This window comes from Trematomus bernacchii, unplaced genomic scaffold (genome assembly GCF_902827165.1).
Source record: "Trematomus bernacchii unplaced genomic scaffold, fTreBer1.1, whole genome shotgun sequence".
NCBI lineage: Eukaryota > Metazoa > Chordata > Actinopteri > Perciformes > Nototheniidae > Trematomus > Trematomus bernacchii.
This window is the reverse complement of record NW_022987720.1, coordinates 23,842,011-23,858,073: the sequence shown is the minus strand read 5'-3', so window position 1 is coordinate 23,858,073 and position 16,063 is coordinate 23,842,011. Positions and strand designations below refer to the sequence as shown.

The window sequence follows — 16,063 nt, the reverse complement described above, 5'->3', positions numbered from 1 at the left end:
AGTATTTATTTACAGAAGTGAAAGGTAAAGCTGTGTGTTTAGTTTGTGGTGCGCAGGTCGCTGTGTTCAAGGAGTACAATTTGAGTCGCCACTATGCTACCAAACACGCAGATAAATACAAGAACCTGTCTGAGGAAGAGTGGGCAAAGGGGTCGGATGCTTTGCTAGCTAAGCTGCAAAGCCAACAACACATTTTCACAAAACATTCCACATCCAGAGATGCAGCTGTCAAGACGAGTTATGTCTTAAAAGTTAACCGTTTTCGGACGAAGAGTTCATTAAGGAGTGTTTGTTGGACACTAATATGCCTGGAGAAAAAGGAGGCATTTGAGAAAGTGCCGCTCTCCCGACGCACTGTTACGAGGAGGATTGAGGACATCGCGGGAAATCTGGAGCTTCAGCTGCAGAACAGAGCGGTCAACTTTGACTTTTTTTCCTTGGCTTTGGATGAGAGCTGCGATGTACGTGACACTGCCCAGCTACTCATCTCCCTACGTGGGATAACTACAGACTTCAAAATCACGGAGGAGCTGGCAGCCATGCAGTCAATGAAAGGTACAACAACAGGGAGTGATTTGTTCACGGAGGTAAATGCATGTGTGGAAAAGTTGGGACTGAAATGGGACAGGCTGGCAGGCGTGACAACGGATGGTTGTCCAAATCTGACAGGAAAAATGTTGGACTATTGAAGAGAATGCAGGATAAAGTGACATAAATTAACCCTGAGCAGAAATAGGTATTTTTGCATTGTATTATACATCAGGAAGTGTTGTGTAAGTCAGTGTTAAAAATTAACCATGTTGTTGATGTTGTAACTAAAATAGTTAACTTCATCAGGGCAAGAGCATTGAATCACAGACAGTTTGTTGCACTTTTGGAGGAAAGTGAGACTGAACATCGTGACATACCCTACCATGCAGCTGTCAGGTGGCTCAGCCTGGGCAAAGTGCTGAAAAGAGTATGGGACCTGAGAGAAGAGATTCAAGACTTCTGTGTGAAGAAAGGAAACAACATCCCACAGCTTTCAGATGCAGACTGGATGGCAGACCTTGGTTTTGCTGTAGATGTGACTGCACTAATGAGTGAACTAAATGTCAAACTGCAAGGCAAGGGCCTTTTTGTGCATGACATGTACAGTGCAGTGAAGGCTTTCATGAGAAAGCTGCAGCTTCTCTCAAGCCAAATGGAGGACAACATTCTCACGCACTTGCCAACACTGAAGGAAGCCACACCATCAGCTGATCACCTCCAGAGGTACTCATCCATGTTAGAAGCACTGCATGGTGAGTTTTCAAGGCGATTTAAAGACTTCAAAACAGTTGAGAATGAAATGAACATGATCTTTTCCCCATTTACATGCCATGTGGATGATGCACCCAGTGATGTTCAGCTTGAACTCATTGACCTGCAGTCTGACACACTTCTGTCAGAGCACTTTAGGTCAGTCTCACTGCCTGAGTTTTACTCTTCCCTGAAAGAGGAGAACTTTCCACACATCAGGAGACGTGCTCAGAAGATGATGGTCCTCTTTGGATCTACCTACATATGTGAACAGACATTCTCAGTGATGAAGTTCAACAAATCCAGATACAGATCCTCTATCACTGATGATCACCTCTCAGCTGTCCTTCGCATATCCACCTCAGACATTGAACCAGATTTCCGTGCACTTGTTCAAGCCCAAGACAGACTGGATTTTTCTCACTGAACAAGTAAAATTAACTGAAAAACAAAAATCAAAAGCACTCATTTCTTTTTGTATAAAGCTGATTCATTTCTTATCTTTAACATACTGGAAAACACCTTTTCAGTATTGGTATATTGAGCAGAATTAAGTTCAACTTATTTTTGATTCGGCCCCCCAACACAGCTCGAGTTTCTGAAGTGGCCCCTTGTAAAAAATAATTGCCCACCCCTGATCTAATCTCTAACCCAAATTAAATCAAATACACATGAGATTAATGGTTAATTATATAATTTAGTTTATTATATTATTGGATGTACAGTAGGCCTAGGTGTGTCCCTCTGTCAATAAAATCATTATACTTTACATGAAGTCTATTTTTTGTCGCTTTAAAAATGGGCTTCCATAATTATTCTTAAAAAGACACACACACTTAGTTATAGGAGGAGTCAATGCAAAACTCAGATATCTCCCCCTCTACTTATGTGACTGCAGAGAGGAGGACAGAGGACAGAGGACACACAGTTTAACATGATGGACTATAGGACAGGACTGCTGCTGCTCACTGTCTGCTGGGCAGGTCAACATCTTTACTGATCTTTATCTAACACAGATTTTAATTGTGTCAACAGCTTATTTCACCAGATGTGTTTTTATCCTCTTGACAGGTGTTGATGGTCAGACTCTGACAGAATCTGATCCAGTGACTAAAAGGCCTGGAGAATCTCACAGATTGACCTGTACAGCCTCTGGATTCACATTCAGTAGCCACTGGATGGCCTGGGTCAGACAGGCTCCTGGAAAAGGACTGGAGTGGGTTGCTACTATGCACCCTACTAGCAGTGCCCACATTTACTACTCTGAGTCAGTGAAAGGCCGGTTCACCATCTCCAGAGACAACAGCAGACAGCAGGTGTATCTGCAGATGAACAGTCTGACGGCTGTAGACTCTGCTGTTTATTACTGTGCTCGACACACAGTGACTGAAGCTGGTTGAGCAGCTGTCCAAAAACCTACAGTCCTCATCCATACTTAGTTGATAGAGTACAAGGATAATTATACTTTGACTAAATCTTTCCTTGCTGTAGTTTTTATGAAAATGAAAAAAAAAGTTGCTACTGAGCCAAGTTACAAAACACAATAATAAAAAAGAAATGTCTTTAAAAAAAGTAATTTCCTCATAAAACAGAAAAAACATCTTCTAAATGTATTTTTCATGTATGGGTAAAAAGAAACATTAAATATAGAAATGTCAGTCACATTACTCACTCAAGTACCAACAGGTGGCAGTAGAGGATAAAAAGACAGATGACAATAACGGGAATATGACAATGTCTCTAAACGTATACTATGAAAGTCTTGAAGCATTCCTGCAACAATCATGTCCCATTATTAATTTCTTAACAGCAGGTATCAATAATATATTTATGCATGATGTTTCCAGTATGTTGAGGATGGGCAACCAATGTTGTGCAAAGCAGAATAAATGATTACATCTTATTTAGGTTTAAATAAAAGGAACTGACAAAGAACTTTAAATTCAACCTTTAAATTTAAGGATATATATACATTCAGTCATAGTATGCAAAAAGGAAATCTACATCATATTTATTCAGGGAATGTGCTGTGTTTCTTTTTGAGGAGGAGGAGTCAATGCAAACTCTGACCTCTTCCATCTCTACATACAGTATGTGTTGCAGAGTGAAGGACAGACACTAAATCACTGACATACACACTGTAGACTGGACAGAGACAACTGGCTTTCACAATGATCAGACCTGATTATCTGGTGGTTTTTCTCATCCTGTCAATTAACTCTGCAGGTAAGAACAAAACCTGTTTTTTTTTTTCTGACAGAGCTCCTGGTACAAAGACAATATGGCTGCATTACAGAAACTAATGAGCTGTTTACATGTCTGTAGGTACTGAGGGTCAAACACTGACTGAGTCTGAACCAGCGGTTAAAAAGCCTGGAGAGTCCCACAGACTGACCTGCACATATTCAGGGTTTAGTGGTCATATTGATACTACTTGGATCAGACAGGTTGCTGGAAAAGGACTGGAGTGGATCGCTTATATCAGCAGTGGCAGTAGCTACATCTACTACTCTGAGTCAGTGAAAGGCCGGTTCACCATCTCCAGAGACAACAACAGACAGCAGGTGTATCTGCAGATGAGCAGTCTGACGGCTGTAGACTCTGCTGTTTATTACTGTGCTCGAGAGACACAGTGACACAGGAAGGAGAAATGCTGTACAAAAACTCAACAAGTTCAAATGCAAATTCAAAACTTTGTGTTCTGCTTCTCACAATCACAAAAAAGCTTGAGATCAACATCATCAAGACACTGAAATAAATATCGCCTCAATAAAACTGCTTCATCAGATAGCAGCTACCAAAAGTTACATCAGACAATAGATATACTGTTTGTCTGAGGTTTGATTGGAAATAAAAAGATCATTTTCATTTCTTGTTTTAAAAAATAAATGTTATTTCATATGTCCCAACACAAATCCAAATGACAACTCTTGACAGGACAGTCCGTCCCTCTTTTATAGGCTGTCAGTGTCCCTCTCTATGCAAAGTGAACTTCCTCACAGTCTGCTATAAAGACTTGATATCATGCTGTCAGCTGCAGCAGAAGAAGAGAAGCTCCATCAGGTCACCTTCAACACCAACCATGTTCTCTGTAGCTCTGCTGCTGCTGCTGGCTGCTGGATCCTGTGAGTCTCACTGAGGCAGAGACACTGACAGAACGCTCACACTGACTGCTCACTGTTATTAACCTCGCTCACTATTCAACATGTTTCCCTCCACAGGTGTGAAGTGTGAACAGTTGATACAGCCAGCCTCTGTGACTGTGCAGCCAGGTCAACGTCTGACCATCACCTGTCAGGTCTCTTATTCCGTTAGTAGTTACTACACAGCCTGGATCAGACAGCCTGCAGGGAAAGGACTGGAGTGGATAGGAATGAGACAAGGTTCAACTACATACTACAAAGATTCACTGAAGAGCAAGTTCAGTATTGAGGTAGACTCTTCCAGCAAAACAATCCCATTGTTAGCTCTGACGACAAGAAGCAATACAGCGACTCTGAACGGACAGAGCGTGCAGCCTGGAGACTCTGCTGTGTATTACTGTGCCAGAGACACACTGTGACACACACCATCAGTAGAGCTGAACAAAAACCCTCAGAGCCTGAACATTGTAACATGAAGCCACCAGAGGAGGAGCCCTCAGACCAGAAATGATCTCAACACCAGCTCACTGTTACATCATCAGTTTAAACATTTAGAGGTTATAATCACTGATACATTACTGTATGTATTCCCAGAATAAAAAAATTATTAATTATTCTTTAAATTGTTACACATCAGCCTTTTCAAGTATCCAGTATTATATATTTTCAGTAATTGGATTTTGTTCTCTAAATTTAAGTTACTTTACAACCAATTTCAGCTCTAATAATATTGTTCACACTATTTATTCACAAATACTAAACAGTACATCTACGAGACAAAACACAAGAAAAAATTGTTGGATGTCAGAGTTTCTTTCCAAAAACAAATGCATGCATTTCTGTTCTTTATTTGACAGAAAATGTAATTTTTGATTAAAAATATAAATGTTAAAGACATGAGATGTTGATAAAACCTGTAAAGTGATTTATTTACTAAATTAACTCAAATCATTTTTTAATGACAATAATGTTAATGCCTTTATTTTAATCAACAGTAAATAAAATCCATTATTTGTTTGTTTCATCGGACAAATTTGAATTGCGACGTGCAGTCAGTGGAGGCAGGGGAGGCAGAGCCTCACCTGTCATACTCCAATGTAACGGAAAAACAATTAAAGAAAAACTAAATAATAATAATAATAAAATGTCTCCACTGATCTTGTGTAAATGTGATTTCTGTATGATTCCAATCGCATTTTATAGTCAAAATCAGCAAATTTGCCGCGCTCCGCTACGGGAGCGATGAGAAGTGAGGCAGGCACGAGCTCTGCCTCTCGTAAGCCCACAGTAACTTGCTGGAGCGCGGGCACTAATTTAGCGCGGCCACTTATTTTGTGAGCGCGCTCAAGCCATTTACTGTGGGGTAGGTGAGGCACAGATGAGATCTGCCTCACTTCAGAATGCGTCACCCCACAGAAACTGGCTGGAAAGCGAACCCTAAGCGCATGCCTGTTCCCATCTCACTGTAGGTCACCAATGTAATGTTTGTAGATCCCTTTATTACATTTATCCTCGCCATCCATAGTCTCTAAATAACTTATTTCACGTATATATGATATTTAGGCTCGCTACACATATACAACGGCAATGAAAAAATCACAAGGGGAGGCAGCCATAACCTCTGCCGCACTGAAGGGGGCGCACGTGAGCCCACAGGTTCTTGTTGCTACTGTTATTCTACCGCAAACAACAAACTCGACTTTTGAAACTACAGGAAGATAAGGACGACTTTTACAAAACAGTAATAGAGATTGTTGTCCAGAAGGATAGCATGGACTTCTATTCATCTTCAAGTCAAGGTAAGACCACAACTGTAATGAAAATGGGATCTTACTTAGAAAGAACAATCCAATATTTAGATTTTGGGTATCCTTTTGTTGATCGGTCTGTTTAAAATTAATCATAGCATCAGACTAAAAAAGCTTTTGAAAATAACAGAATATTTCGATTAAGGTCAAAATAGGCTATAATATTTGTAAATCTGACTCTGAAAGAGTCAGTGCCTCACCAGCCATGAACCTCACCGCACGTCACTGTGAATTACATAACAATCATACAATGATACAAAGTGACTTAGAGACCAATAATAAATGTTTACCAATTTAAATTGTAAGAGATAATGTTATTAACATAAAATACTGTTAAAAGAGGACAATGTTCAATCAGAAAGGAGGAGTCAATGCAAAACTCAGATATCTCCCCCTCTACTTATGTGACTGCAGAGAGGAGGACAGAGGACAGAGGACACACAGTTTAACATGATGGACTATAGGACAGGACTGCTGCTGCTCACTGTCTGCTGGGCAGGTCAACATCTTTACTGATCTTTATCTAACACAGATTTTAATTGTGTCAACAGCTTATTTCACCAGATGTGTTTTTATCCTCTTGACAGGTGTTGATGGTCAGACTCTGACAGAATCTGAACCAGTGACTAAAAGGCCTGGAGAATCTCACAGATTGACCTGTACAGCCTCTGGATTCACATTCAGTAGCCACTGGATGGCCTGGGTCAGACAGGCTCCTGGAAAAGGACTGGAGTGGGTTGCTACTATGCACCCTACTAGCAGTGCCCACATTTACTACTCTGAGTCAGTGAAAGGCCGGTTCACCATCTCCAGAGACAACAGCAGACAGCAGGTGTATCTGCAGATGAGCAGTCTGACGGCTGTAGACTCTGCTGTTTATTACTGTGCTCGACACACAGTGACTGAAGCTGGTTGAGCAGCTGTCCAAAAACCTACAGTCCTCATCCATACTTAGTTGATAGAGTACAAGGATAATTATACTTTGACTAAATCTTTCCTTGCTGTAGTTTTTATGAAAATGAAAAAAAAAGTTGCTACTGAGCCAAGTTACAAAACACAATAATAAAAAAGAAATGTCTTTAAAAAAAGTAATTTCCTCATAAAACAGAAAAAACATCTTCTAAATGTATTTTTCATGTATGGGTAAAAAGAAACATTAAATATAGAAATGTCAGTCACATTACTCACTCAAGTACCAACAGGTGGCAGTAGAGGATAAAAAGACAGATGACAATAACGGGAATATGACAATGTCTCTAAACGTATACTATGAAAGTCTTGAAGCATTCCTGCAACAATCATGTCCCATTATTAATTTCTTAACAGCAGGTATCAATAATATATTTATGCATGATGTTTCCAGTATGTTGAGGATGGGCAACCAATGTTGTGCAAAGCAGAATAAATGATTACATCTTATTTAGGTTTAAATAAAAGGAACTGACAAAGAACTTTAAATTCAACCTTTAAATTTAAGGATATATATACATTCAGTCATAGTATGCAAAAAGGAAATCTACATCATATTTATTCAGGGGATGTGCTGTGTTTCTTTTTGAGGAGGAGGAGTCAATGCAAACTCTGACCTCTTCCATCTCTACATACAGTATGTGTTGCAGAGTGAAGGACAGACACTAAATCACTGACATACACACTGTAGACTGGACAGAGACAACTGGCTTTCACAATGATCAGACCTGATTATCTGGTGGTTTTTCTCATCCTGTCAATTAACTCTGCAGGTAAGAACAAAACCTGTTTTTTTTTTTTCTGACAGAGCTCCTGGTACAAAGACAATATGGCTGCATTACAGAAACTAATGAGCTGTTTACATGTCTGTAGGTACTGAGGGTCAAACACTGACTGAGTCTGAACCAGCGGTTAAAAAGCCTGGAGAGTCCCACAGACTGACCTGCACATATTCAGGGTTTAGTGGTCATATTGATACTACTTGGATCAGACAGGTTGCTGGAAAAGGACTGGAGTGGATCGCTTATATCAGCAGTGGCAGTAGCTACATCTACTACTCTGAGTCAGTGAAAGGCCGGTTCACCATCTCCAGAGACAACAACAGACAGCAGGTGTATCTGCAGATGAGCAGTCTGACGGCTGTAGACTCTGCTGTTTATTACTGTGCTCGAGAGACACAGTGACACAGGAAGGAGAAACGCTGTACAAAAACTCAACAAGTTCAAATGCAAATTCAAAACTTTGTGTTCTGCTTCTCACAATCACAAAAAAGCTTGAGATCAACATCATCAAGACACTGAAAGAAATATCGCCTCAATAAAACTGCTTCATCAGATAGCAGCTACCAAAAGTTACATCAGACAATAGATATACTGTTTGTCTGAGGTTTGATTGGAAATAAAAAGATCATTTTCATTTCTTGTTTTAAAAATAAATGTTATTTCATATGTCCCAACACAAATCCAAATGACAACTCTTGACAGGACAGTCCGTCCCTCTTTTATAGGCTGTCAGTGTCCCTCTCTATGCAAAGTGAACTTCCTCACAGTCTGCTATAAAGACTTGATATCATGCTGTCAGCTGCAGCAGAAGAAGAGAAGCTCCATCAGGTCACCTTCAACACCAACCATGTTCTCTGTAGCTCTGCTGCTGCTGCTGGCTGCTGGATCCTGTGAGTCTCACTGAGGCAGAGACACTGACAGAACGCTCACACTGACTGCTCACTGTTATTAACCTCGCTCACTATTCAACATGTTTCCCTCCACAGGTGTGAAGTGTGAGCAGTTGATACAGCCAGCCTCTGTGACTGTGCAGCCAGGTCAACGTCTGACCATCACCTGTCAGGTCTCTTATTCCGTTAGTAGTTACTACACAGCCTGGATCAGACAGCCTGCAGGGAAAGGACTGGAGTGGATAGGAATGAGACAAGGTTCAACTACATACTACAAAGATTCACTGAAGAGCAAGTTCAGTATTGAGGTAGACTCTTCCAGCAAAACAATCCCATTGTTAGCTCTGACGACAAGAAGCAATACAGCGACTCTGAACGGACAGAGCGTGCAGCCTGGAGACTCTGCTGTGTATTACTGTGCCAGAGACACACTGTGACACACACCATCAGTAGAGCTGAACAAAAACCCTCAGAGCCTGAACATTGTAACATGAAGCCACCAGAGGAGGAGCCCTCAGACCAGAAATGATCTCAACACCAGCTCACTGTTACATCATCAGTTTAAACATTTAGAGGTTATAATCACTGATACATTACTGTATGTATTCCCAGAATAAAAAAATTATTAATTATTCTTTAAATTGTTACACATCAGCCTTTTCAAGTATCCAGTATTATATATTTTCAGTAATTGGATTTTGTTCTCTAAATTTAAGTTACTTTACAACCAATTTCAGCTCTAATAATATTGTTCACACTATTTATTCACAAATACTAAACAGTACATCTACGAGACAAAACACAAGAAAAAATTGTTGGATGTCAGAGTTTCTTTCCAAAAACAAATGCATGCATTTCTGTTCTTTATTTGACAGAAAATGTAATTTTTGATTAAAAATATAAATGTTAAAGACATGAGATGTTGATAAAACCTGTAAAGTGATTTATTTACTAAATTAACTCAAATCATTTTTTAATGACAATAATGTTAATGCCTTTATTTTAATCAACAGTAAATAAAATCCATTATTTGTTTGTTTCATCGGACAAATTTGAATTGCGACGTGCAGTCAGTGGAGGCAGGGGAGGCAGAGCCTCACCTGTCATACTCCAATGTAACGGAAAAACAATTAAAGAAAAACTAAATAATAATAATAATAAAATGTCTCCACTGATCTTGTGTAAATGTGATTTCTGTATGATTCCAATCGCATTTTATAGTCAAAATCAGCAAATTTGCTGAGCTCCGCTACGGGAGCGATGAGAAGTGAGGCAGGCACGAGCTCTGCCTCTCGTAAGCCCACAGTAACTTGCTGGAGCGCGGGCACTAATTTAGCGCGGCCACTTATTTTGTGAGCGCGCTCAAGCCATTTACTGTGGGGTAGGTGAGGCACAGATGAGATCTGCCTCACTTCAGAATGCGTCACCCCACAGAAACTGGCTGGAAAGCGAACCCTAAGCGCATGCCTGTTCCCATCTCACTGTAGGTCACCAATGTAATGTTTGTAGATCCCTTTATTACATTTATCCTCGCCATCCATAGTCTCTAAATAACTTATTTCACGTATATATGATATTTAGGCTCGCTACACATATACAACGGCAATGAAAAAATCACAAGGGGAGGCAGCCATAACCTCTGCCGCACTGAAGGGGGCGCACGTGAGCCCACAGGTTCTTGTTGCTACTGTTATTCTACCGCAAACAACAAACTCGACTTTTGAAACTACAGGAAGATAAGGACGACTTTTACAAAACAGTAATAGAGATTGTTGTCCAGAAGGATAGCATGGACTTCTATTCATCTTCAAGTCAAGGTAAGACCACAACTGTAATGAAAATGGGATCTTACTTAGAAAGAACAATCCAATATTTAGATTTTGGGTATCCTTTTGTTGATCGGTCTGTTTAAAATTAATCATAGCATCAGACTAAAAAAGCTTTTGAAAATAACAGAATATTTCGATTAAGGTCAAAATAGGCTATAATATTTGTAAATCTGACTCTGAAAGAGTCAGTGCCTCACCAGCCATGAACCTCACCGCACGTCACTGTGAATTACATAACAATCATACAATGATACAAAGTGACTTAGAGACCAATAATAAATGTTTACCAATTTAAATTGTAAGAGATAATGTTATTAACATAAAATACTGTTAAAAGAGGACAATGTTCAATCAGAAAGGAGGAGTCAATGCAAAACTCAGATATCTCCCCCTCTACTTATGTGACTGCAGAGAGGAGGACAGAGGACAGAGGACACACAGTTTAACATGATGGACTATAGGACAGGACTGCTGCTGCTCACTGTCTGCTGGGCAGGTCAACATCTTTACTGATCTTTATCTAACACAGATTTTGATTGTGTCAACAGCTTATTTCACCAAATGTGTTTTTATCCTCTTGACAGGTGTTGATGGTCAGACTCTGACAGAATCTGAACCAGTGACTAAAAGGCCTGGAGAATCTCACAGATTGACCTGTACAGCCTCTGGATTCACATTCAGTAGCTACTGGATGGCCTGGGTCAGACAGGCTCCTGGGAAAGGACTGGAGTGGGTCGCTTATATCAGCAGTAGCGGTGGCACCCAGTACTACTCTGAGTCAGTGAAAGGCCGGTTCACCATCTCCAGAGACAACAACATACAGCAGGTGTATCTGCAGGTGAGCAGTTTGATGGCTGTAGACTCTGCTGTTTATTACTGTGCTCGAGACACACAGTGATACAGGAAGCCACAGAGCTGTACAAAAACCAGTGAGTTTTTCAGTGGGATTAACCAACAGAGAGTGAAAGTCATTTTTCACCTTAATTCAGGATATCTTATATACACAAGATGTGAATACTTCCCTGCACGCAATGCTTCTGTCACAAGACGTCTTTAGTGTTAAAAGAAAAAAAAAATTAGGGTCAAAGGTTACCGCAAGAGGGCGACACTGGTGGAAGTCCCCAGTGAAGTTATGCAAAAACCTTGAAGATTTTGTTTTTAACAATGTCTAATGGGGTACAGCAGAAAGTTTAAAATATCATGGCAGTAAGAGCCAGGAGGAATTATGTCACTAATTCCACTAAAAAAAGAAAAACTCCAAATGTAGATTATTTTGTGTTTTTTACTTCCTACTTGTGTTTGAATCTGACTTTAGTGAGAAAGTTCATGACCGAATGTGTTTTTCTTCCTCTGTGTTATAAGAAGACCCTATAGCTAGGGGGTCTTTTTTTTATAATACCGTAGGCTCCTTAAACATTTGAGTGATCAAAATGACGAAGAGATCCCCAAATGTCTTTTCTCAGGCCTCTGCATGTGATAACTACATATTATATTGAACACAACAAAATATCTAAATATAACATGTGAGCAGGGGAGTACACAGTCTGAGACTCCAATAGTTCTTGGAGGGTGTGAAGAAGGATCTTGCGGGTTACCATGAAAAACACAGCAGAAAGATCCAGAAGGATGATGACAGAGGAGAGCGATGCAGATGCTGCTCTAACAGTGTGACGTTCTTAATTGACAGGGAGGAGGACGATCTCAGTTGAGTGCAACCAGCAACTGATCAAAATGTCAACAAGTCAAAACTTTGTGTTCTGCTTCTCACAACCACAGAACAAGCTTCAGTTCAACATCATCAAGACACTAAAAGAAACATTGTCTTAATAAAACTGCTTCATTCAGATTGTAGCTTCACAAAATATAGTCAAAGCAGAATTTAAATATTCTTTTAATCTGAGTGTAAATGTGAGTCTGTTTGCCTGATATGTCTGTTAGAAGCTTTGTGAAGAATACAACAATGAACTTTCAGTTATCGTTTTAAAAAGAATATCATTTCTTTCACATGTCCAACAACAAATCCAAATTTGGACTGCTCGAGACAGGACAGTCCGTCCCTCTTTTATAGCCTGTCAGTGTCCCTCTCTATGCAAAGTGAACTTCCTCACAGTCTGCTATAAAGACTTGATATCATGCTGTCAGCTGCAGCAGAAGAAGAGAAGCTCCATCAGGTCACCTTCATCAACACCAACCATGTTCTCTGTAGCTCTGCTGCTGCTGCTGGCTGCTGGATCCTGTGAGTCTCACTGAGGCAGAGACACTGACAGAACGCTCACACTGACTGCTCACTGTTATTAACCTCGCTCACTATTCAACATGTTTCCCTCCACAGGTGTGAAGTGTGAGCAGTTGATACAGCCAGCCTCTGTGACTGTGCAGCCAGGTCAACGTCTGACCATCACCTGTCAGGTCTCTTATTCTGTTAGCAGCCACTACACAGCCTGGATCAGACAGCCTGCAGGGAAAGGACTGGAGTGGATAGGTAGCAAATACACTGGAGCTACATTATATAAAGATTCACTGAAGAGCAAGTTCAGTATCGACTTAGACTCTTCCAGCAACACAGTGACTCTGAACGGACAGAGCGTGCAGCCTGGAGACTCTGCTGTGTATTACTGTGCCAGAGACACACTGTGACACACACCATCAGTAGAGCTGAACAAAAACTCCTCAGAGCCTGAACACTTGTAACATGAAGCCACCAGAGGAGGAGCCCTCAGACCAGAAATGATCTCAACACCAGCTCACTGTTACATCATCAGTTTAAACATTTAGAGGTTATAATCACTGATACATTACTGTATGTATTCCCAGAATACAAGACAAATAAAAATGACAAATTGTCGACCATTAAACTTCTCAAGTAGACCTTATAAAATAAAATAAGCTGAATTGGTTTCAGTAGATGAATTGCTCTAAATGTTAGATTTGTAACAGGATGTATTCCCCTAAAAATAGTAGTAGTAGTCAGTACAAGCTACGAGCCAAAACTGATTTTATTTTTGGATGTCACAATTTCTTATGAAAAAAAATGCATTAATTGCTGTACTGGGATGCTGTTTGTCTATTTCAAACCTAGCCTGCAAAGTGATATACACGCTACATGATATGAAACTAAATCATAACAATTTGAATACAATTTTTCAATAAACAGCAGCAGAAATTCAAGTTGCATCGGAAGAAACTTAATTAAATAAGAAATGTAAATGTAACAAAGCAATATAAGGATAACATTGATATCAGGTTAAAATGTTGACAAAATCAACATTTAGAGAGATATATGTTTTAGGTAAATATTAGTGTGAACAGAGGACAATGTTCAATCAGAAAGGAGGAGTCAATGCAAAACTCAGATATCTCCCCCTCTACTTATGTGGCTGCAGAGAGGAGGACAGAGGACAGAGGACACACAGTTTAACATGATGGACTATAGGACAGGACTGCTGCTGCTCACTGTCTGCTGGGCAGGTCAACATCTTTACTGATCTTTATCTAACACAGCTTCTAATTGTGTCAACAGCTTATTTCACCAGATGTGTTTTTATCCTCTTGACAGGTGTTGATGGTCAGACTCTGACAGAATCTGATTCAGTGACTAAAAGGCCTGGAGAATCTCACAGATTGACCTGTACAGCCTCTGGATTCACATTCAGTGACTACTACATGCACTGGATCAGACAGGCTCCTGGAAAAGGATTGGAGTGGATCGCTATTATCGGCACAAGCAGTTCTCCGATCCGTTACTCCCAGTCGGTCCAGGGTAGATTCACTATCTCCAGAGATGACTCCAGCAGTAAAGTGTATCTGCAGATGAACAGTCTGAAGGCCGAGGACACAGCAGTGTATTACTGTGCCAGAGACACACAGTGAGAGACAGTAACAGGAGAGTCGTACAAAAACTACTTCCTCTATTTACCACCACCCATGAGAGCATTCACTTTATATTGAAATACTGAGTAACTGAATATTGACATCCTATTTCATCTCATTTGACGCAATGTTTAATTCAGTTGCAACCTAAAGACATATAGTGAATTCAAACAGAATATAAGTATTTTTGTGTCTTTTGTGCCTCCAACTAAATATATCAAATATAATATAAAATGTTCCATTTCAAACAACGCAGCTGTTTATCTGATTCAGTATGGTTAAACTGTGCCCATGTATCTCTAGAAGTACATTAATGAAAGCACACTTTGATAACATTAAACATTAAAAAACATCTGTTTGATTTGCCGATTGAACACAAATCATCATTATATCATAAACATTATCATCAGGAAAGCTTCATCTGTTTGAATTTGAAGCATTACTGTAACATAACCACAACCAAATGAAGCAAATTCTATATTTAACACTGGAGACAAACAACTGATTCCAGTCAGCTAACTGGCAAACTTTAATCCACCGTAAACACATTTGAGAAGTTGATTCAATAAAAAATATATATTAATAATGTTTCCCTTAAAGAAGCAGCTCTGATCATCTAATCTCTAACCCAGATTAAATCAAATACACCTTTGATTAATGGTTAGTTAATTAATTGAGTTTATTGTCATATTGGATGTAGGCCTAGCTGTCCCTCTGGCAATCAAAATCATTATACTTTACATGAAGTCAATTGTTTGTCCCTTTATAAATGGCCTTGCAAAATTATTCTGAAAAAAACACACCCTTAGTTATAGGAGGAGTCAATGCAAAACTCAGATATCTCCCCCTCTACTTATGTGACTGCAGAGAGGAGGACAGAGGACAGAGGACACACAGTTTAACATGATGGACTATAGGACAGGACTGCTGCTGCTCACTGTCTGCTGGGCAGGTCAACATCTTTACTGATCTTTATCTAACACAGCTTTTAATTGTGTCACCAGCTTATTTCACCAGATGTGTTTTTATCCTCTTGACAGGTGTTGATGGTCAGACTCTGACAGAATCTGAACCAGTGACTAAAAGGCCTGGAGAATCTCACAGATTGACCTGTACTACTTCTGGATTCACATTAAATAGCCACTACATCGCCTGGGTCAGACAGGCTGAAGGAAAAGGACTGGAGTGGATCGCTTCGATCGTTGGTGGCAGCATCTTCTACTCTGAGTCAGTGAAAGGCCGGTTCACCGGCTCCAACAACATACAGCAGGTGTATCTGCAGATGAACAGTCTGACGGCTGTAGACTCTGCTGTTTATTACTGTGCTCGAGACACACAGTGACTGAAGCTGGTTGAGCAGCTGTACAAAAAACCCTCATTATTACCACACTTTTCTCACACTGTTAATGTGAGATTTGGAGTCTTTCCAATATCATGACACAACTTAAGTTACACCAAACAATGTAACAATGTAAAACATATTTCTTAACA

General features: G+C 40.0%; 1 long non-coding RNA gene and 4 gene segments (V, D, J or C); all 5 read left to right on the top strand.

Moving 5' to 3' along the window:
- The first annotated feature begins 2,214 nt into the window (after positions 1 to 2,214).
- On the top strand, positions 2,215 to 3,917 carry LOC117492123. The segment is given in 3 exon segments: positions 2,215 to 2,264; positions 2,353 to 2,534; positions 3,783 to 3,917. Coding segments are annotated over 3 exon segments (366 nt in total).
- A 446-nt stretch (positions 3,918 to 4,363) lies between these two features.
- Positions 4,364 to 14,587, top strand: LOC117492121. The segment is given in 6 exon segments: positions 4,364 to 4,406; positions 4,503 to 4,714; positions 6,647 to 6,731; positions 6,820 to 7,001; positions 8,251 to 8,325; positions 14,513 to 14,587. Coding segments are annotated over 6 exon segments (657 nt in total).
- LOC117492968 lies at positions 8,755 to 9,339 on the top strand. The segment is given in 2 exon segments: positions 8,755 to 8,873; positions 8,970 to 9,339. Coding segments are annotated over 2 exon segments (384 nt in total).
- Positions 12,855 to 13,348, top strand: LOC117493003. The segment is given in 2 exon segments: positions 12,855 to 12,938; positions 13,035 to 13,348. Coding segments are annotated over 2 exon segments (348 nt in total).
- Positions 14,588 to 15,449: 862 nt separating the features above from the next.
- On the top strand, positions 15,450 to 15,688 carry LOC117493027. The gene is made up of 2 exons (XR_004556918.1): positions 15,450 to 15,524; positions 15,613 to 15,688. It is a non-coding gene; the product is annotated as an uncharacterized LOC117493027 (long non-coding RNA).
- The last annotated feature ends 375 nt before the right edge of the window (positions 15,689 to 16,063 follow it).